A 22800-nucleotide genomic window follows, 5' to 3' on the forward strand; every position below is an offset into this window, starting at 1 on the left:
TGTAGGCCTGTCTCAATTCATTACTATGGTATGCTGCAAGATAGCATGAAGCAGAAGTAAAGAGTGATGATCTACATCTACATCATATCATTCTTTCCCTGACACCTCTTAATGGAACGGGTGTGCTAGAGCTTTGTATAACTCACTCCCATTTCAAATAAACTAATTCAGAGAGTGAATTAAATTCATAAGCAGAATGATTAACAAAAAGAAAGTGGAGTAGACTGGCCTCATAAAACATGCTCCTCATTTACCCAGTGTTGCACAATAGGTTGTCTCCTCATCCAAAGTCTGTTCACTGACCTTACACCCTTGGGGCATAAAGCCGGCCAATCAGATTAGAATTTGGTAGATTGAGAAAGTGCTTTCTAGTTTTGTGTGGAATAGACGGTCATTGAACAGACTTTGGATGGTCCTTGGGAGATGAGGAGACAAACTATTGTGCAACGTTGGGTAAATGAGGAGCCTGATTTATGAGGCCATCTACACCACTATCTTGTAGTTAATCATACTGCTTATGAATTTAATTCACTTTCATACCAACTTAAAATACATCTGAATGATTATTAAAAAATAGTCATTTAAAGTATATCTTTAGACTGAAACATTTTTCCATGTTAAGAAAAGTAATCATAGGGGACTTCCGGTTTGACGATGGAGTAAGACGTTTTTTGTATAGTTCCACCGATTTTCACTTCAATTGCATTAAAACAAGAATACGTAAAGCTCATTGGTGATTGAAACCTATACAGGGCTATATACTTCAACTATAATTTCAATTAGCTTGTTTTAATGCCCCTGAAGGAACAAGGAAAAAAGATGGCTCAGAGGGAGAAGGCCCGGCTGAGACTGCAGGCATACCTGAAGAGGTCATCCCAACGACGAGTAATGACCCAGTGCTACTTGCGATTGAGTCTCTGAGTTGATTAGTGCAAAGTTAAAATTCAAATTAAAGAAAGCTTGAGGAGCGTTAGTGACGCTGGAGAAGAAAATCAACGCAAAGTTTGATGCAATGCAATGCAATTAATTGTGAATGATCGCTGTACAACTCTCGAACATCTTAAAAAGGCTGCTACGGCCTCGTCGGATGCTGTTGCGACACTGGAATGTTTAAGGTCTGAATGAACCAGTTAAGAGAGGGGAAAATACTATCACATTTAAAATTGCTGTCTTCGGATATTATGTTCCTGCAAGAGACTCATCTGAAATTTTCTACACATACTAGACTGAGGACCAATTGGGTTGGACAAACATATCACTAGTTTCTCTGCAAAATCAAGAAGAACAACTATCCTTATCCGTAAAGGAGTTCCTTTTAAACATAATTTGACTGGTAGATACATAATAGTTGTTAATAATTATTAATAATAATTAATAATTGTGTCCTAGATCTGTATTTGGACAAATCCTCTTCCACAAAAATAGTTAGTTCTAACTCCATAACATTTTTGAATACGTATATAAATAACTCTAATTTGTTTGATCTGTGGAGACTGCTACATCTGACTGCTAGGGAATATTCGTTTAATTCTCAAATCCATAATGTCTATACCCGAATAGACTATTTCAGTCTGGATGGTAAGCTTATGTCCCAGGTCTGGGTGGCTAAATATCATAACATACTTATCATAACATACTACCTTTTCGATTAAAACGGGTAATAAAGTGAAGCCACAAAGAACTTGGAGGCTTAATTCCCATTTACTTGCAGATAAGGGCTTTATCACATACAACAGGATATAAAGACCTTTGTACAAACCTACAAACCTTTAACGACAAACCCCATAGGGGTACTATGGGACGCGTTTAAGGCTTACATTAGGGGGTGTATTATCTCCTATCAGGTGTCTCAAAGGAAAAAAGTAGAACTGAAGCAGAGGTATTAGAAGTTCAAGAGAAATGGATATAGAAAATGCCAAACAGCCATGTATTGAAAAGTATAAAAAAAAATTGAGCACTTACATACAAATTGAACCAAATTCTCTCCTCTAAAATTTTAAAATCTTTTCAATATGTAAAGCAGAGATATTTTGAATTCGGTGATAAACCTCAAACTTTTAGCTCCACAACTTTGGAAAACACCGTCTGAAAGTACAACATATAAAATTAGATCGGACAGTGGAGAGGTTCTCACTTCCTTTGGGGATATAAATAATAGGTTACGGACATTTTATGAATCACTGTATTCGTCTAAGGGAAGTATAGATCCTACAATTATGGCTCAGTTTCCAGCCCAACAGAATCTTCCCTTGTTAAATCAAGAACAATTTGAGGAGCTAGATGCAGAAATTACTTCTAAAGAAATTTCAGATACTATAAAATCTCTAAAAGGCTGTAAAACTCCTGGTCCGGATGGATTTTGTAATGAATTCTATAAGGTTTATAACGAGCTACTATCACCATATTTAAATAAGGTATATAATCAGGCATTTATAGATCAGTCTCTGCTGTCCTCTTTAGATGAAGCAATTATTATTGTGGTTCCGAAAAAAGAAACTCGGAGGTGGGATCTTACAGGCCGATTTCACTCCTAAATACAGCAAAAAAAAAATTCTGACAAAAACTTTGGCACGTAGATTAAACGCTGTAAAATTGTAAATTCCAATTTTAGGCACCTTTTTAACATCATATACTCTGGCGCATTATCTAGCTATTCTGTTGTTGGATGCGATGAAGGCATTTGACCAAATTGAATGGCCTTATCTATTTGCGATTTTGAAGATGTTTAACCTTGGTGATAATGTAATCTCGTGGATGAAGTTGTTTTACTCTAGCCCGTATGCAAGATTTCTCACAAATCAAACAATACCCTCTTGTTTTGAGTAACAGAGGCACAAGACAAGGTTGCTCCTTGTCACCACTCTTGTTCGCATTAGCCATTGAACCTTTGGCAGAGGCTATTAGAGCACACTCTGGTATTAAGGGCCTCAAAACAAAAGACACTGAAAATAAAGTAGCGCTATGACAAATAAGATTGTGCAGATGACAATCTTATTTATTTCTGAGCTCAATATCAGTTTTCCAAATATCCTCAATTTGACTAATTTCTATGGTACATTTGCTTGGTACAAATTTAACTGGAACAAGAGTGTGATAATGCCAGTTGCTATAAAAGATTCTTCATGGCTTTTCACTTGCCATATAAGATTGCTTTGGAACAATTTACATATTTAGAAACTGAGGTGACAAAAGATTTCCAACTTAATCAAAGCACATTTTCAACCTCTGCTGCCTAAGCTTGAATCCATGATCACGTTCTGGAGAATGCTTCCGATCCTTCTTTTGGGAAGATTGAATGGAATTAAGAGGATATTTTTCCCACAGTTTCTGTACTTGGTGCAGAACATTCCTGTATTTCTGCCTAAATCCTTTAAAAAAATAATTTTTCTATCTTGGTCCCTTTTATCTGGGACTATAAAGCTCATGATTTCCAAACTGCAACTCTGTAAACCCAAAATGCAAGGTGGGCTCACTTTACCTAATTTTCTTTATTACTATTGGGCTGTGAATCTTAGAGCTATGAATCTATGGATTGATTCGCCACAAGTAGGGGATAATTGGCAGAAATTGGAGCAGGAGCATTGTCTTCAATACTCCATTAACGCAATTTTTTTATCACCCACAGGTATAACTAGTTCACTTTATAATTATAATCTGGTTATTCATAACTCTATTCGGATTTGGAAACAATTAGTCACATTTTAAATGTACCCACATGCCTTTTTTGCTCTCTATTTCAGCTAACCATGCCTTTTGCCCATCCAAGACGGCGCATTAGAGATTTGGAAATATTTAGGGTTACGTAACATAGGGGGATCTAATGTGGAGTGTAAATTTGCTTCTTTTCAGCAACTGTGTGCGAAATATAGTATTCCTTCTAATAATTTCTTCAGATATCTTCAGATTAGAGACTTGGTGAAGTCTAACATTCAGAATTATGTCACGGCTACACCTGCATATCTGGATTCATTTTTGGATAGATGCCAAAGAGGCGACGGTACAATCTCATTTCTATAGAAGGCTTTGGAACAGGCGGAAAAGCGGTCTATGGAGAAAATGTAATCTGCCTGGGAAGAGGACCTTGTGCAACAGTTTGTTTCATATGGGCTAATCGCTGCTAAAAAACGAATTATTTTGTTTTGGAAGAAAAAGGAAGTCTCAACTCAGAATTAGGTACATCTTAATAAAATAGGATAAAATAGTGTTATTTGATCAAATCTGGTCCCCTTTTATTTTTCTTCAAACTGGTGATTAATATGTTTCTTTATAGCTTCATTTTCTGCTTCTAGTATCGGATAGCACTGTCGGCTGAGTTCATGGGGGTTCATTTTTCATTTTAGTTTTTTATCTTTTGGGGTAATTATTATTTCTGTAAGTGATGTCTTGTTTCATGCACATTTGAACACACGTTCTTTGTGTTGGCATAAAAAAAAAGTGTAATTAAATACGATTTTCTGCAGTAATTCCATATAAAAAAAACATTTTAACACAGAAAACTAGCCGTGATCATATTTTCAGTACATTTTAATTGATATTAAAGAAAATATATTTCCCCTTCTCATGTCCAACGTGTTATTTTCTTTTTAATACAATCAAGTCATAAACATATTTCTTGTATGTTTTACTTGTTTATATTTTTTATTAGTTATACTTTCTTCTATTCTGCTAAATACATTAGAAACAATAAAACACTATATATACACAGGCTCACAGTACCAGCAGCTCACTCATCGGTTCTCTGCATTTCGGATATGTCAGAAAGAGACTGTTATCAGTTAAGTGCACTGTTGACTCAAGAACTGTTGTGACCGGATATTCAGTCCGATTTGCAAACAAGTCAGAGCAATTCATTGCAAAGAAGACTTGGCAGAAGTATAAATCTCCAGTTCCAGGATTATGTGAATGTAGACCTGTAGGAAAACATCTTTGTTGAGGTAGGAAGTTGGAGAGGAAGTTTTGAACTCAAATTTGATGTGGGTATCCAATGGAGCGAAAGCAAAAGGTGTTTGAGGCACATTTGGTTGGTGGAAGACTGTCGCCGCCATGTTCTTGGTCATTTGTAGTAGCCTACTGGTTATAGCTGGAAGGTAAGCCAACGGGACATTGCAGGAGTCCAGTTTTGAGATGAAAAGAGCCTATACCACGAGGTGCAAATTGTATTCAGACAGGTAGGGCCTTGTTGTCCTAATGTTGTTAAGCACAAATCTTTGTGACAGCGCATGATTGTAGCAGAGAAATAATTTGCCTTTATGATTGAAATAGAAAACAGGAGCGGAACCCTGAGACAAGCTTGTGGATAGCTTATGTGACTTAGACCTCCACATCAGGAAACCTTGATGGATCTGTCCATGAGGTAGGACAGTTTTAACTTAAAAACAAAGGGTAAAACATCTCAACTCGTTAAGTACAGGGAAGAAATGAAATACTACTGGAAAGGTGCTCACAGATAACTGCTGAACAGGAGAACCATGTCGATCATAGCAAAGTCCCCCCCCCCTCCTGTTCCCAACCTCATCGATAATTCACCTCACACCTTCGTCTGTGGCCAGCAGCACAGTACCCAGCCCTGATGGTTCATCTTTCAGAAAAAAAGTTTTGCCCATGGAGGAGTGTGCAAATGTGTGTTTGTGAGCGCAGGCCGGTGGCCTGAGGCACCATACCTGGGTCAATACTCTTTCATGCTGCAGCTGGGTTGAGCGAGGAGGCCATTGTTGCTACTGTCACACTGTGAGGGGCTCTAGTCTGCAGGGGTGGCCACAGCAGAGCTAATGAGCACGCCTCTGAGTCCCAAGAGTGGGAGCTCACTGTGCAAAAGTGTGTGCATGTGTTTGTGTGTGAGCGAACATCAGCTAGCACCACTGTCCTGCTCTTTCCGCTGCATTATTCATGTACTCGATACACACTGCCACATTCTGCAATCCTGAGAGCACTGTGTGATGTGTATCTCAGGGAATGTCTCACTTCCTCTGTCCCTTCTCTGCCTCTTGCTGTCTCTTCGTTTGCCCCTTTCGTAGTCACAACGAAAGGGGCGAGCTGATTGAGAATGTAGAACTGCAGTCACATTTGTGTCCATGTGGCCCAGGTTGAGGGATCATCACAGCAGGGGAGGTGATATTCATAATGTTGTGAATCAAATTTTGTTTTTACATTTTTTGCCACATTCTATTGACAGGAATGTGGAGAGAAGATAGGAAATGATGGGGAGAAGAGGAGGAAATTGGGTCTGGAATTGATAAATGCTGGACTCAAGCTCACTGAAGCACCATGAGCCAGTATGATGGAGTAAATGTGTTAACTGCTAGGCCACGGCATAGATGACAATTGTTTTAAAATGCTGTATATCTGAACTGAACAATATTTATTTTTTATTATTATTTTTTTTTTGTTAAAGTGGTGCATGCCCATGCAAAAGTCACCAATACCACCACAATGCAAAAGGGTTCTAGGTGGTTGACAGGGTTTTGCTATGTGGTTGCTAAGGTGTTCTGGGTGTTCACTAGGGGATTGCTCCATTGTCCATGTGAAAATATCCAACCCCAGCTCTCTATGATATGCCTAGATATGCTTGGTTCCTTATTTCAGTATAGATCTATGGGAATTTTTTTGCTGTTAAATTGGTTGTTAACTGTAAGAAAAAATGTGGCACCTTGAGGGGCAGTATCAACAAAGGTACAAACATACACATACAGTTTATTCCGATTTACTTGTAAAGTGAATGAATGAGGGTAAAAATTGATTGAATTTTACACTTATATAGTGTTATACCCATATTTCTGACAGTGTAGGCAAAAACCATTAGTCTGATCACTTTGAAATGTAATAGCTCACCTCTCCTCAACAAGTCTCTCAATTTAAGGCATCACTCACAAACGTAGCACAAATGCAAATGCAAAAGTAATAGTGATGCTTGCCTCAGCAAGTACCACTAATCAGTGCTTTGTGCTCAACTGAACAAATTGGTTGTAATTCAAGAAGTCAAGGAAAGTTTAAATGAAAAGCCTCAAACTCCTTCAGATTCACATATAAAGCAGCAATATCAAAAATCAAGGGGTTATGAAGTAAAAACACAGTGTCGTTTGCCTGCGAGAAGGAAGCTAATTACTAATGCTCGATGCGGTTCAGAGTGTACCAGTATTCTCTAGAGACTGAATCATTAGTTAGAATCAGACATGACAATAAAATAACACGCATACAGCAACACATCAGAAGAATGCCAGGAGAGAGTGTGTGTGTTTGTGTGCGTGCATGTAAGAAACGCCCGACAGGGTTATTAATCTTCAGTTGTCTCGGTAGGTAGACAGCAGATGAGGGCAGTAATGTGACCAGGTCATTTCATTCCATTAGCACTGTGGTGACAGAGCCTGTGTGTAATTAGGACAGGGACAGCAAGTCATGAATCAAAGAGAACAATTTAAAACACAAAAACAGCCATGCTTCAGTGCACGCACATGAACATTTACAAATCCCCAAGGCTGCTTTCCCTATGCATGTCTAATAAGTGTCTTTGGAAAACTGTTGACCAGATTTTTAACCAGTTTTTACCAAAAGCTTATGGACTGGAGCCAAACAAGTCTCAGTCTAAGGCCAGACACATACATGCATCTGGCTACGCAAGTTCAATTTCATGCCTTGTTACGCTCCGAAATGTGTTAGAATGCAAGTTACTTAAAGGACTAGTTCACCAAATCATTTACTCACCTTCATGCCATCCCAGATGTGTATGAATTTCTTCCTTTTGCAGAACACAAATATTTTTAGATGTCGGTCCATGCATTGCAAGTGAATGGTGGCCTGAGCTTTCATGGTCCAACAAGCACATAAAAGTAGCATAAAAGTTATCAATACGACTCCAGTGGTTAAATACATGTCTTCTGAAGCAAAAGATGTGGGTGAGAAACAGACCAATATTTGATATTTAATTAATATTTATGCTCCCTATATGTGCTTTTTTGAGCTTCAAAGTTCTGGACATCATTCACTTGAACTGACTGGACCAACAGAGCGGAGATATTTCTCTAAAAAAATTTACATCTAAGATGGCATGAGGATGAGTAAATGATGAGATAATTGTTAGTTTTGGTTGAAGTATTCCTTTAAGTTAGTTTTGACATGTATTTAGCTGATTATCTTAAAAACAACTAAAGGTCTGAATGGGCCTTAAATGTGACCTAACACGGCCTGACTAATTGCAGACCGATACAGTCATATTTTGAGCTTAAACCGGACCCAAAATTACTCCCCACTCAATTACAGTTGTTATTTGCTGTATTTTATTTAAACATCATAGGCAACATTCATAACAGTATATTAACAGTAAAAGTGCACAGTCTTAACAAGGCACAGCGGCCGCTCAGCAGAGTAAAAGGGAAAAAACATTAGTTTACCATATATAAAGAGTTGAATCTCTGCTGGGTGAACGTCAAGTTTAATAGTCACATGCAGTTCTCTTTGCAACCTAAACTGCTTTAGAATGTCAAATTTTTTGATAGATGCAACGTTAACATAAAAAAATTATCAAAAAACTGTGCAGATGCGCACAACACATTTGGTGTGAATAACTCATAACATATCTGTTTGTGCACATGTCGCTTTTCAGTAATAACAAACCCGAACCCAGCTCGGGTGAGGTAGCAGACCTCTAATAACAACACATACACTCACCTAAAGGATTATTAGGAACACCATACTAATACTGTGTTTGACCCCCTTTCACCTTCAGAACTGCCTTAATTCTACGTGGCATTGATTCAACAAGGTGCTGAAAGCATTCTTTAGAAATGTTGGCCCATATTGATAGTATAGCATCTTGCAGTTGATGGAGATTTGTGGGATGCACATCCAGGGCACGAAGCTCCCGTTCCACCACATCCCAAAGATGCTCTATTGGGTTGAGATCTGGTGACTGTGGGGGCCATTTTAGTATAGTGAACTCATTGTCATGTTCAAGAAACCAATTTGAAATGATTCGAGATTTGTGACATGGTGCATTATCCTGCTGGAAGTAGCCATCAGAGGATGGGTACATGGTGGCCATAAAGGGATGGACATGGTCAGAAACAATGCTCAGGTAGGCCGTGGCATTTAAACGATGCCCAATTGGTACTAAGGGGCCTAAAGTGTGCCAAGAAAACATCCTCCACACCATTACACCACCACCACCAGCCTGCACAGTGGTAACAAGGCATGATGGATCCAAGTTCTCATTCTGTTTATGCCAAATTCTGACTCAACCATCTGAATGTCTCAACAGAAATCAAGATTCATCAGACCAGGCAACATTTTTCCAGTCTTCAACTGTCCAATTTTGGTGAGCTCTTGCAAATTGTAGCCTCTTTTTCCTATTTGTAGTGGAGATGAGTGGTACCCGGTGGGGTCTTCTGCTATTGTAGCCCATCCGCCTCAAGGTTGTGCGTGTTGTGGCTTCACAAATGCTTTGCTGCATACCTCGGTTGTAACGAGTGTTTATTTCAGGCAAAGTTGCTCTTCTATCAGCTTGAATCAGTCGGCCCATTCTCCTCTGACCTCTAGCATCAACAAGGCATTTTCGCCCACAGGACTGCCGCATACTGGATGTTTTTCCCTTTTCACACCATTCTTTGTAAACCCTAGAAATGGTTGTGTGTGAAAATCCCAGTAACTGAGCAGATTGTGAAATACTCAGACCGGCCCGTCTGGCACCAACAACCATGCCACGCTCAAAATTGCTTAAATCACCTTTCTTTCCCATTCTGACATTCAGTTTGGAGTTCAGGAGATTGTCTTGACCAGGACCACACCCCTAAATGCATTGAAGCAACTGCCATGTGATTGGTTGATTAGATTATTGCATTAATGAGAAATTGAACAGGTGTTCCTAATAATCCTTTAGGTGAGTGTATACTGTAGTTTAATAGCACAGGCATTTAAAGATGCCTCTATTGCTCCCTTCAATCCTGAGTTTTGTTACCAGCAAAGTAATGCAAGAACACACTTTTAGTATGTACAATGGGGACATAAGCCGTGATGTTATGTGTGAAGCATCCGGTGTCTTTTCTGAGTGTACTCTCCGATCAATAGAGCAATAGCAGTCAATCTCATGCTTTATTAAACACACATGACACACTATACATACAGGTTCAAATGCTTACATACACACTGTCCTATTTACCAGACCTAAGCTAAAAAACTTATTTAGATCTTCCTGTAAATCCTGGGTGAGAGACAACCGTAGACAGACAGATAAAAGGAGAGACAGAACGCTAAAACAACAGAAGAGTTGTGATCTGGCTCGATGACACTAATGAGGCCTATAATAGCTCTTGATGGAGGTAGAGGATCCTGGGGAAGGGGAGGGAGGTGGATGATGAACGTAAAGAGAGAAGACAAGGCTTCAACACAAGCATATAAGATGCTGAAACACAAACATTACAATTTCACTTTGGTTGATGAAATGATAGTTGGAAAAAGTGTTTTAGATTATTCAGAGAGAGAGAGAGAGAGAGAGAGAGAGAAAGAGAGAGAGCTAGATTAGGAGAAAGTTAATAGGTGTAACAGATGTAGTTGAGTGCTTCAGGTTATTCAGAATAAACAGGAATATGTAAGCTAGCTGTTTACAGAGCTGTGATCTGGACAGTTTTCAGTGAAAATACATCTATTGCACTAATTACTGTGCTTACTTTGTGACCATTCAGCCACGCATTCATCTAATTTATCCCTCAACCCATAGTTATGCTGCATTATACCAAGGTTAGAGGTTACCAGAGCCTGCTAGATCCAGACAGATACAGCTCAATGTCCCACTCCCACCGTTGTGTCGCTGAACGATGACAACTAACTGTAGCCTGTGCCAACCACACAGCGAGGGGAGTTTCAATGATCACCGTCTGCATCACGTCAATCTACTACGGTGGACTTTACAGAGGATTAACTGCTACCAATTCCAACCGAACAACAAGGGTTACTTCACTGGCCACTGCTTGCACCTCTGACTTAGTAAAAACAGAGACCAGTAAAAAATACATTATTAACTAAGACAGATTTACTTTTATAATATATCTCTCTGCCTATCAATTATATTTGACCATATTTGAAATCTGAACTCACATCAGCTTGAAGTTTATATACATACAAAGAAATGGATCCAGTTGTTATCACGAAGGACAAAACTGATCAAATCAATGAAGAGATATCAACATAACAGACATTAACTGCGGATTAACAGCTGCAAATTCCAACCGAACATTTACATTTATGCATTTGGCAGATGCTTTTATCCAAAGAGACTTACAGAGCCCTTATTACAGGGACAATCCCCCCGGAGCAACCTGGAGTTAAGTGCCTTGCTCAAGGACACAATTGTGGCGGCTGTGGGGCTCGAACCAACAACCTTCTGCTTAACAGTTTACTAGTTATGTGGTTTAGACCACTACACCACCACCACTCGAACAACAAGGGATACTTCACTGGCCACTGCTTGCACCTCTGACTTAGTATGGACATCAACAGAAATGAACTGCCACAAGCTTCCAGTAAGACTGTGCTGCACACCTTTTTAGCGCACACACATCTGCTTGCATAATCTTGGTCATAGGATGGACTACACTCTCTTAAAATGGAATAAATAAATATAGCCTTCATCAGCCAAATAAAAAAAGGACACTGCATCTACACTTCCACAGTCAATTTGGGATGGATTTCAAAGACATTTAATCATCCATCAATATCCTTTAGTTTTAAACGTTGCCCACCAACATCTACTCAGTTTACTCAATTAATACATGACTTGTATTAGACATAGAATACTAATATTGGCATTATATTCATGCTGTATATCGAGAGAGGAACCTAATGATAATTACATAAAGCTTTCTACTCATCCCTTCCAGATCATTAAAAGAAACTAATCTGCAAATGCACATTCAGAAATCACAGTAACATGGTGATGTAAGAACCATGAGCGAACTAACGTACTCTGCCCAAACTAAGTATCAAAAGTACCTTGAAGTATCATGTAAATATCACTTTATATGAATACGAGTAATCAACATTAATTATCATGAAATACATCAAAATACCAAATGGTATTACTTTCTGTTGTTAATCAATTTCACACATGAAGAGGTTAGCTCATCTTTACAGAGGTCAGACCTATAGCAAAAACAGCCCATTCAATTTTAAAGATCATAGTGAGGGTGGAAAATGTTTATGCCAAACAAAATTAAGACACCTTGACTAAGATTATGTAACAGTTAAAAGGATGGGCAAGGAGGAGGTGGGAACCGGCTGAACAATAAACAAACTTTAATGATATAAATTAGCTTAAAACAATATGAAACATAAGGACACAGACACACATGCAATGTGACACCCTAAATTATGCAAAATGTTTTGTTTAAAATTCCTCTGCATACCCATAGCCAAGTTTTGAAACTAATGACACTGAGGAAACACTCTACGCTGCTATAGTTAGAACATCCGAAGTGTTCTGCTGTGGCTGCAGTAAAAAAAAAATATACAAAAATCCATGTCAATCCATGACAACAATGCCACTGACATTATATATTAGTCAAACATATTCTATTCCTCAAGAGAACACATACAGAAACGTGCTTCTCATTCACAGTTTGTGACCTCAGCAGGTACACACTTGATTGTGCACTGCTTTCCACTGCTCTTGTATAAGTCACAATAATAAACAAGATCAGTTTAAATGCCTTCATCCACAAGCACACAGATGTAATGAAAGCAGAAATCATGTGTCTTAATTGCTGTCATGGAGTTCATTCTTCTGCACAACTATGATAACATGTCAGACCTCTGTGAGGGTGAAATGCTGTGCTGTTGCCTCTCTGACGCAATGACACCAACAGAGACCAGTAAAAATACATTATTAACTAAGACACATTTACTTATATATCTCTCTGCCTACCAATTATATATACTCATATCAGCTTGAAGTTTATATACATACAAAGAAATGGATCCAGTTGTTATCACGAAGGAAAAATCTGATCAAATCAATGAAGAGATATCAACATAACAGACACAGACACATTTGGCAATGTGGCAAAACCTCAACTCACTGATCATTCAAACCTACAAACTTTCTAAAGACCTATTTCCAAGGAGCAATGGATTTACGCAACTTTTCCAGGCATTCGTTATAACTGGATAAACATTTTTTTAAAATCACTTTACATAAATTGCACTCATGAAAAGCAATTAAATATTTTAAAGCTGAGCAGTAGTTCAAAAATATGTTCACTATAGAAATTTCCATTACTTTAAAGATTTTATTCATTCCCATGCCTTTTGAAGGCTTGGAAATAACAGTTTTAAAAACTGGCTGATAATGTCAGGTTTTCCATGACCACAGGAACCATAATTGCTTAATAGATTGAAATAGGGATTAGAAATATTGTCAAGTGAAGCTCAGGAATCTGTTTATCTTTCATATGAGTGCTTGAGTGTCCCTGAAGCATCAGTTTGAGTTTGTGGCTCAAAGTGTGTGAGTGATTTGTTTGGATGAGGTCAGTCTCTACTCTCTGGAGTCTGTCAAAGCCAACAGCTCCTCTCCAAATATTTGCAGTGTTCGAGCACAGATGAAGTCATCAGAACACTGATGACTCAACCACAGCCTGGGCAAGGGGCACATTCTGTGAGCACACACATTCCCTTAGGCACTGCCTGGATCACCATATATTCACACTCAATACAAAATATTCACAATATTTTAAAACCGCATATATACCCATCACTGCCCACACAAACAAGGTTATCCACAGACTATATCCCGTGGACTCATCTCTGACCAGCAATAAGAACTGGCTGTTTTGTATCTTTGCAGGATCAGGGAGAGTGACTGAATACTGAATATTAATCCTCATCATAAGAATGAGTTTAAAGAAATATAGTATGAATTCATGTTTTACTGTTAAACAGGACATTCAATGAGAAGGTCTCTGTATACAGTGTTGGGTAGTAACAGACTACATTCAATCTGGATTATGTAATCAGATTACAAAAATAAAGTACTTGTAATTAAATTGTATTTTAAAATGTGCATAATCAGATTACAGTTACATTCTAAGGATTACATGATTACATTTTTTATTACATCAACAATCAGCCAATGGCAATAACTATGGCTTAATTTACTGATTATAACCATACATTTTAAAAGAAAGGTCTGAGCTAGAGCCTGAAATAAGTGTGATAGGCCTAGCCATGTATAGCTACAGACATTGAGGATAGTGAAGTCTGGTTTTTCAAATAAACACAGGGGAAAATAACTAAGCAATGCAAGTTTTGCCATACAAAAATTATATCCATTGAAAAAGACTTTGCATACAATCTTAAGAAGTACTTGGAGGTTCAATATATACATTCTGTATATTTGTATGAAATATAAAATTACAATAAATACATCATAAAAAATCTACATATTTATGTATCATCTAGGTAAAATCACAAAATAATCCACAAATACACACAAGACATTTGGTTTCTGTTTTAAATTAAGTTTCTAAATTAACACCAATAAACGCAGAGCTGTTCTGTCACGCTGCATCGAAAATATTTTTTTATTGAGTAAATGATTAGTTTTTGATCAAAACATGCAATACGTAATATAAAAGTAATCAGATTAGCTATCATAAACACGTAATCTTAAAAGATTCAAATTTTAGTTTAGTATTTAGTTTTAGAGGTCAAGCAAGTTATAGTATTTTGATGAAAGATTAAGAGGACAAATTATTATTATTATTATTAATTTTTTTAAATAACATGCACTGACGAATCGTTCCCAGTAAGACTTGGACAATAAGCAAGTCATTGGTGATTTAATGTTGACTTTAACAGTATAGTCCAAATGAAATAATCACATTATGGCATGATTATGTAAATCCTATCTGTCTAGATTGCAAATTATGAAAATAAATATTTATAAATCTCTAATACGCAAATTGTTGAAAACATGAATAATGGCAGGGAGTCTGGAATGGATCGTGATTTAAAATTCACAGACATTCCCCTGGTCTGACCATTATAATTATGAATGATCAATGACATCAGTGACAACTTTCACAGACTTAATGCAAGTTTGATGAATGTAAACATCCCTGCTGTGTTATTTTCACTCAGATTAATGATGTATATTTTATCCTTGCTGATATAGGATAGTTACTCCAAATCAACAACTATATTTCACGATTGAGAAATAGAGGTGGTGAAATCAACAGTCATAAGGAGCTGGGCTCTGTCATTCTCCTCTTGGACGTGTGGCCAACCTCTCAATGACCGAGAAAGCCTCACTACAAAGGAAGCACAGTTCATGCCCTACTACTACACAACCTATGTAATATTAAAGATAGTGCTCAATTTGCCACACACAGACACATAACACAGTGAGTTGACACCATGACTCTGATAGACCCATGATTAAAAACAAAAATAAAAAACAATAAGTGGGTTTCTTTTGCATTGTATAGGTAGGTCTCAGATCAGTGTTTGCATGCACTCACCAAGCGTTTGAGCACGCGGAGTAGCAGTTTCTGTTGTCTGGGCTCAGTATGTGTCTGCAGTGCATGTGCCAGGCTGAGCAGTTCCTCTGGCTGCAGGCAGTCAGCTCCCTCTCCTCCATACATCTGAGCCAACAGAGATACACAGTGACTGGCCTCCTCATACACCTCATTGTCATTACATGTCAGCTACAGGAAAAAAAACACAAGAGAGAGAATACATTTTTTGTTTTTAATTTAGTCAGGAACTCTTCATAAGCACACAGTGGGACATTAAAAACCTAGTTGAGAGCAGGGTGGCTGATGGCTGATTAGTCCCATGAACTGAACAGAGTGGTTGATATACAGTAATGACAATATATACATTATACAATTTAATGACAACACATGAGACCAACATAAATTTGCTTAAATCAATAAAAAACACATTTTACACAATTTTACTCACAATTCACTAAAACATGAAAAAGTTTATAATCTGAAAACAGAAAACTTGTATTATCTGTTGACAGATTTTGTAACTGATACAGGGTGACCAATACCAATAATCTCAAACCTCTAATTATGGAAATACATTTCCATAAATTAGCCGATTATGCAGCCTGGTCGATATATCGGTCGATCAAAATTATTTTATGACATTAGCATGATAAGCTCTAGATTTGTTAAGAAAAACAACTGATTAAAGGGTTAGTTCACCCAAAAATGAAAATTCTCTAATCATTTACACCCTCATGCCATCCCAGATGTTTATGACTTTCTTCTGCAGAACACAAACAATATCTCAAAATATTTCAACTCTGTTGGTCCTTACAATGCAAGTGAATGGCGACCAAAACTTTGAAGCTCCAAAAATTACACAAAGGCAGCATAAAGGCAATCCACATTGTTTAATATATGTCTTCAGAAGTGATATGATAGGTGTGGGTAAGTAACTGATTCAAATGTAATTCTTTTTTACAATAAATCTTAGCTCATTTTTGCTCATTTCACCCAACAATTGCACACATTTTGCTGCAGACACAGAACTAACAGCAATGTGGTTTACAAATGTAAATCCCAACAGTATTTCTTTAAAATTGTCAATACACCTGCAACAGTCTATAAAAGAGTTTTAAGGAACAGGCTGAATTATTGACAAACTCAACAGTAGCCAAACTGTACCCATAACAATTATCTATATAATTTACTGAATATTGCTCTTCGGTTGCTTTTGGGAACTATGAAACTACATTCTTCCAAGTCTCAGCGTTACAAATATATTTGTCTATGTGCTGTCAAAAGAAATGGTCTAAAGGATCTAACTCATATTTATTTCAAAACATTGGCACTTCAGCTTAGATAAGGTATTTTGTCGAAATTGCAATGTCTGGGTTTAGGGAACATTTGGAAAACTGGATTTTCCTTGATCTTTTGAAATGAAAGAAAAGCACACACTCTGGGACGTTGAAGACACTGGGACAGGGTTGCTGTACAGTTTTTAAAATCAAATTTAAGACTTTTAAAGAGCTTTTTCAAGACCTGAACAAATAAAATGAATACTGTATCCCCATACCAAAACAAACCCACACAATGTAAAAATAAATCAAGTATGACAGACTCTTACTTAAACAGGTAGGGGAACACATTCAAAATTGTCTTAATATTGCTTTTCAGTAAAACAGGGTATACTGTATGATATATATGGTATGATATGGTAAGATACCGTATACTATATATATAGTATCTTACAAAATTGAGTACACCCCTCACATTTTTGTAAATATTTGATTATATCTTTTCATGTGACAACACTGAAGATATTACACTTTGCTACAATGTAAATTAGTGTGCACAGCTTGTATAACTTGTATAAATTTGCTGTTCCCTAAAAATAACTCAACACACAGCCATTAATGTCTAAACCGCTGGCAACCAAAGTGAGTACACCCCTAAGTGAAAATGTCCAAATTGGGCCCAATTAGCCATTTTCCCTCCCCGGTGTCATGTGATGCGTTAGCGGTACAAGATATCAGGTGTGAATGGGGAGCAGGTGTGTTAAATTTGGTGTCATCGCTCCCTCAAACTGGTCACTGGAAGTTCAACATGGCACCTCATGGCAAAGAACTCTCTGAGGATCGGAAAAAAGAATTGTTGCTCTACATAAAGATGGCCTAGGCTATAAGAAGTTTGCCAAGACCCTGACACTGAGCTGCAGCACGGTGGCCAAGACCATACAGCAGTTTAACAGGACAGGTTCCACTCAGAACAGGCCTCGCCATGGTTGACCAAAGAAGTTGAGTGCACGTGCTCAGCATCATATCCAGAGGTTGTCTTTAGGAAATAGACATATGAGTGCTGCCAGCATAGCTGCAGAGGTTGAAGGGGTGGGGGGGTCAGCCTGTCAGTGCTCAGATCATATGCCGCACACTGCATCAAATTGGTCTGCATGGCTGTCGTCCCAGAAGGAAGCCTCTTCTAAAGATGATGCACAAGAAAGCCTGCAAACAGTTTGCTGAAGACAAGCACACGAAGGACATGGATTACTGGAACCATGTCCTGTGGTCTGATGAGACCAAGATAAAATTATTTGGTTCAGATGGTGTCAAGCGTGTGTGGCGGAAACCAGGTGAGGAGTACAAAGACAAGTGTGTCTTGACAGAGTCACAGATGTGACACGAAATTTCATGGTTGCCTCAGGAGGGCGCTGCGGGTCACAAAAAGTCACCGGTGACCCCCCCTGACCCCGCTGCCCTGGCTCTGCCAAAGACAGCCAAGCCATCTGTAAAGCCACGCAAAGAAACATGGCTTGAACGGTTTCTGTATGTTATATTCGATTATAGAATGTTCTCACAAGAAACAAAAATGCGCTCGCTGCTCGAGTGTCAGACATATTTTCACTGCCTCTTGGAGATGCACATATTTATCTGCTGCACATTCCTTGCCTTAGGTCTTTGCGACAGTGCACAAATGTGTTTCTGTGTATGGTGTTCACATAAACATTTAACACACACACCTCTCCCCTGTGATGAGCGGCGCTCTGCCTCCTGTAGCGAGCTTGCTGTCCTCCTGCGTGGCGAGCCCTCATGGGCGTGTCAGTCCCCACACATTTTGATCAACCACTTCCCTATTGTAAGCAATGCTCTGTTCCCTACAGTGAGCGAATCAATAAGCCCTCTGTCCAGCTGCGTGGACGTGTGGCAAGCTTTCACTGGCTTGTTAAATTAGGTGTTGTGAACAATGGAACACATCTATATGATTCAGTTTGTACACTGGCCACCCTGCTTCAACAGCGTTCTGTCATCTGTAGTTCTACCACAGGATGCGGCAGTATTGTGCACAGAAATTCACAATCAGCTCATGAGAAATCCAATAGAAACTGTCCCGGACTGCACAGCTAACAGCGGGGCATAGAGACACTATTTTCTTATCTAAAGAAAGGCGGCAGTCTTCTGCCCATTTTAGATCAGAGATGCTCAAATCGTGCACTCGCACAACGCCCATTCAAAATGTTAACACAGAAAACAAATACTATCACAAAATTAATCCACGGGATTGGTTTGAATCAGCAGTCCTGAAGGACACATAGTATCATGTACCAATTGTTCCGTGTTAAAGGCAGAACGGTGTTTCTGTTAAAAGTCCTTTCTTTTGGTCCGTCTCTGGCTCCCTGTACGTTCGCGAAATGTATCTATGCAGCTCTAGCCCCATTAGAAAAGAACGACGTGCATGTGTTGAATTACCTCAATGGTTCTAGCCCAATCAGAGGCCATGCAGAGTGAGCAAAGATACTTACTGCTTTGCTACATGAAAAACCTGGGTCTGAATATAAACCAGGCAATAAGCAACGCTTTCGCCTAGTCAACAAATCTTCTTTTAAGGTTTTCAGCTCAAATCTGTGAGCATGCATGCACACGTCACAAGGGAGCGCATTCAAGCCATTCTTCAGTGTCTATCCCAGTTCAAACCGGGGAAAGCATGTCCAGTGAAGTCTTTTCAGAATATATGAATTTTATGGCGGCAGCATCCGCAATCATACTTTTAGGTCTGTTACACATGAGACATCTCAGTATTGGCACAAACAACAAGTACCACAATGCATGCGCATTAGGGTAACATGCCACTGTCTAGCTGCTTTAGCATCTTGGACTGCTCCAGCCTTCTATCAGCAAGGTGTTATTCTGGGTCAAGTATTCAGATGAAAATTGATGACCACAGATGCATTCAACACAGACTGGGGGACGGTGTATGATGAACGCCTGGCTTTCGGCACCTGGACAGGTGCAAAGCGAGTGTGGCCCATCAACCGCCTATTTTCATATATTCTAGATTCATTACACATAAAGTGAAACATTTCAAGCAATATGTAATATTGATGATTTCGGCTTACATCTTATGGAAATCAAAAATCCAGTATCTCAAAATATTATAAAAAAGAATTTATAATACAGAAATATCTATATCTGTAACTATGATAACTATAAAAAGAATGTTAATTTATGCACTCAATACTTGTTCGGGCTCCTTTTGCACAAATTACTGCAAATAATTATTGCTCACCTAATCTAACCCTAAGAACTGACAAAGTCTATGGTAACTCCGATAACCGCTCTGTACAATTGTGGTGAGAAGAATAGCTGGTTGGCGCTGCTGTTTTGGCATGAGGGGGAGCTACACAATATTAGGCAGGTGGTTTAAATGTTGTGGCTGATCGACGTATAGACTGTGTGTGTGTATGTATGTATGTGTGTATATATATGTATCAATGCATTTAGGGGTGTGGTCCTGGTCAAGACAATCTCCTGAACTCCAAACTGAATGTCAGAATGGGAAAGAAAGGTGATTTAAGCAGTTTTGAGCGTGGCATGGTTGTTGGTGCCAGACGGGCCGGTCTGAGTATTTCACAATCTGCTCAGTTACTGGGATTTTCATGCACAACCATTTCTAGGGTTTACAAAGAATGGCGTGAAAAGGGAAAAACATCCAGTATGCGGCAGTCCTGTGGGCGAAAATGCCTTGTTGATGCTAGAGGTCAGAGGAGAATGGGCCGACAGATTCAAGCTGGTAGAACAGCAACTTTGCCTGAAATAACCACTCGTTACAACCGAGGTATGCAGCAAAGCATTTGTGAAGCCACAACACGCACAACCTTGAGGCGGATGGGCTACAACAGCAGAAGACCCCACCAGGTACCACTCATCTCCACTACAAATAGGAAAAAGAGGCTACAATTTGCAAGAGCTCACCAAAATTGGACAGTTGAAGACTGGAAAAATGTTGCCTGGTCTGATGAGTCTCGATTTCTGTTGAGACATTCAGATGGTAGAGTCAGAATTTGGCGTAAACAGAATGAGAACATGGATCCATCATGCCTTGTTACCACTGTGCAGGCTGCTGGTGGTGGTGTAATGGTGTGGGGATGTTTTCTTGGCACACTTTAGGCCCTTAGTGCCAATTGGGCATCGTTTAAATGCCACGGCCTACCTGAGCATTGTTTCTGACCATGTCCATCCCTTTATGGCCACCATGTACCCATCCTCTGATGGCTACTTCCAGCAGGATAATGCACCATGTCACAAATCTCGAATCATTTCAAATTGGTTTCTTGAACATGACAATGAGTTCACTGTACTAAAATGGCCCCCACAGTCACCAGATCTCAACCCAATAGAGCATCTTTGGGATGTGGTGGAACGGGAGCTTCGTGCCCTGGATGTGCATCCCACAAATCTCCATCAACTGCAAGATGCTATCCTATCAATATGGGCCAACATTTCTAAAGAATGCTTTCAGCACCTTGTTGAATCAATGCCACGTAGAATTAAGGCAGTTCTGAAGGCTGAAAGGGGTCAAACACAGTATTAGTATGGTGTTCCTAATAATCCTTTAGGTGAGTATATATATAATATATATATATATATATATATACATATACATACACACACACACACACACACACACACACACAGAGATGTATATACATATATACTATAAGCATATATATATATATAAACAAACTTAAGGCATGTTTCACATGTTATCGGCCTTTGAGCCTGTGACTCATTATACATATCCTTATTGAGTATTTTCCCCTGGGGGTGTGACTTCACATAGTGCAGCTGGATGGCATTCTGTTCCCCATACAGCTCACATCAATGTCGAGTGAACTGAATTTAAAGGGAACGTCTCCAGTTACACATGCAACCTCAGTTCCCTGAGATGAAGTGAATGAGACATTGTGAAAGCTAGCCGTACAACTACTTCAGTGAATTGAGGAAAGAGTAATAAACTCTGTCCCTCAGTCAGAAAAATCAGAAGTAATGACTGACGTTATTGTACAAGGGTTTTAACTAGGTCGTCAAGTAAAGTATTTCCCCATACTGCTTACAGCAATATCTCGTTCCCTTCATCTCAGGGAACCGAGGAATAAGAATTCACACTGTTTGTTTTAAATAGGGATTAGATAACTGAATCTGAATCAAATGGAATTATGACATCACTTGAATAAACTTGTATGGTAACAATTCCCATATTGGCACTGATATCTTCACTGGTTGAGAGCTGAACAGTAAAAACTGGAAGAGTAATGTTCTCTTCCTCAGAGACAGTAGTGGTGGCAGTTATAGGCTTAACATATCCATAAGGGGAGAAGTATTGAGTAGGAGTTCTCAACCCAGAACACGAGATTCCCCTCTCAGCCCAAGACTGAAATAAAAACAAAAAATGACACACAAGGGCCGTGGGGATTTTCTCTCCTGCTCATTTCGGCCCTCAAAGCCCTGTGTGGCCAGCTCTGGGATTCCAGCTTCTATTCTGCGCTGATCTGTTGCTGCCCTCTAGCATAAAGGCATAATCCCACGAGACTCCCGGGCAAGGGCCAGCCGCGCCTAATCCCACCCCCTCTTTGTGATGTTGCCGGCCACTCTAGAATGGAGTGTGGGGCTTTAGGAGCTCAGACAATACCACCAAAGAGCGCCGCCCCCTCCCTGGCCCAAAGAGAGGCTGATCAGAGGGAGAGCCCTGGTGTTGAAAGGCCTTTGGTGTGCGTTCACGGGCTCCATGGCCTGGTATTGTTCACATGCCAACACAGAGTCAGAGCCGAACAAGAGTTAACATCTGCTTAGAAGGCCTCCCAAATCCACCCTGTTTACATAGCAGGGCTTGTAGATGCATTTGGGATATCAGACTGAGGAGTCTAATGGGACTGTGAGCTGAAAAGCACACAGGCATCAGGGAGCTTAGGGTGTGTTAATGCCACTGTGGGCTGTGAATGGATGATTGGAGGAGAGAAAGAGAGAATGAGAAGAGGAGGAGAACGGAAGCC

General features: G+C 39.2%; 1 protein-coding gene across 1 annotated transcript in view; it reads right to left on the reverse strand.

Moving 5' to 3' along the window:
- Positions 1 to 22800, reverse strand: part of ulk4 (unc-51 like kinase 4) — a 199602-nt gene that overhangs the window by 18676 nt on the left and 158126 nt on the right. Inside the window, exon 35 of the mRNA XM_052143329.1 lies at positions 15501 to 15686. Within this exon, the coding sequence (XP_051999289.1) occupies positions 15501 to 15686 (186 nt within the window). The remainder of the gene's footprint in view (positions 1 to 15500; positions 15687 to 22800) is intronic.

The sequence above is a fragment of the Xyrauchen texanus genome, chromosome 15, assembly GCF_025860055.1.
Source record: "Xyrauchen texanus isolate HMW12.3.18 chromosome 15, RBS_HiC_50CHRs, whole genome shotgun sequence".
Lineage (NCBI taxonomy): Eukaryota > Metazoa > Chordata > Actinopteri > Cypriniformes > Catostomidae > Xyrauchen > Xyrauchen texanus.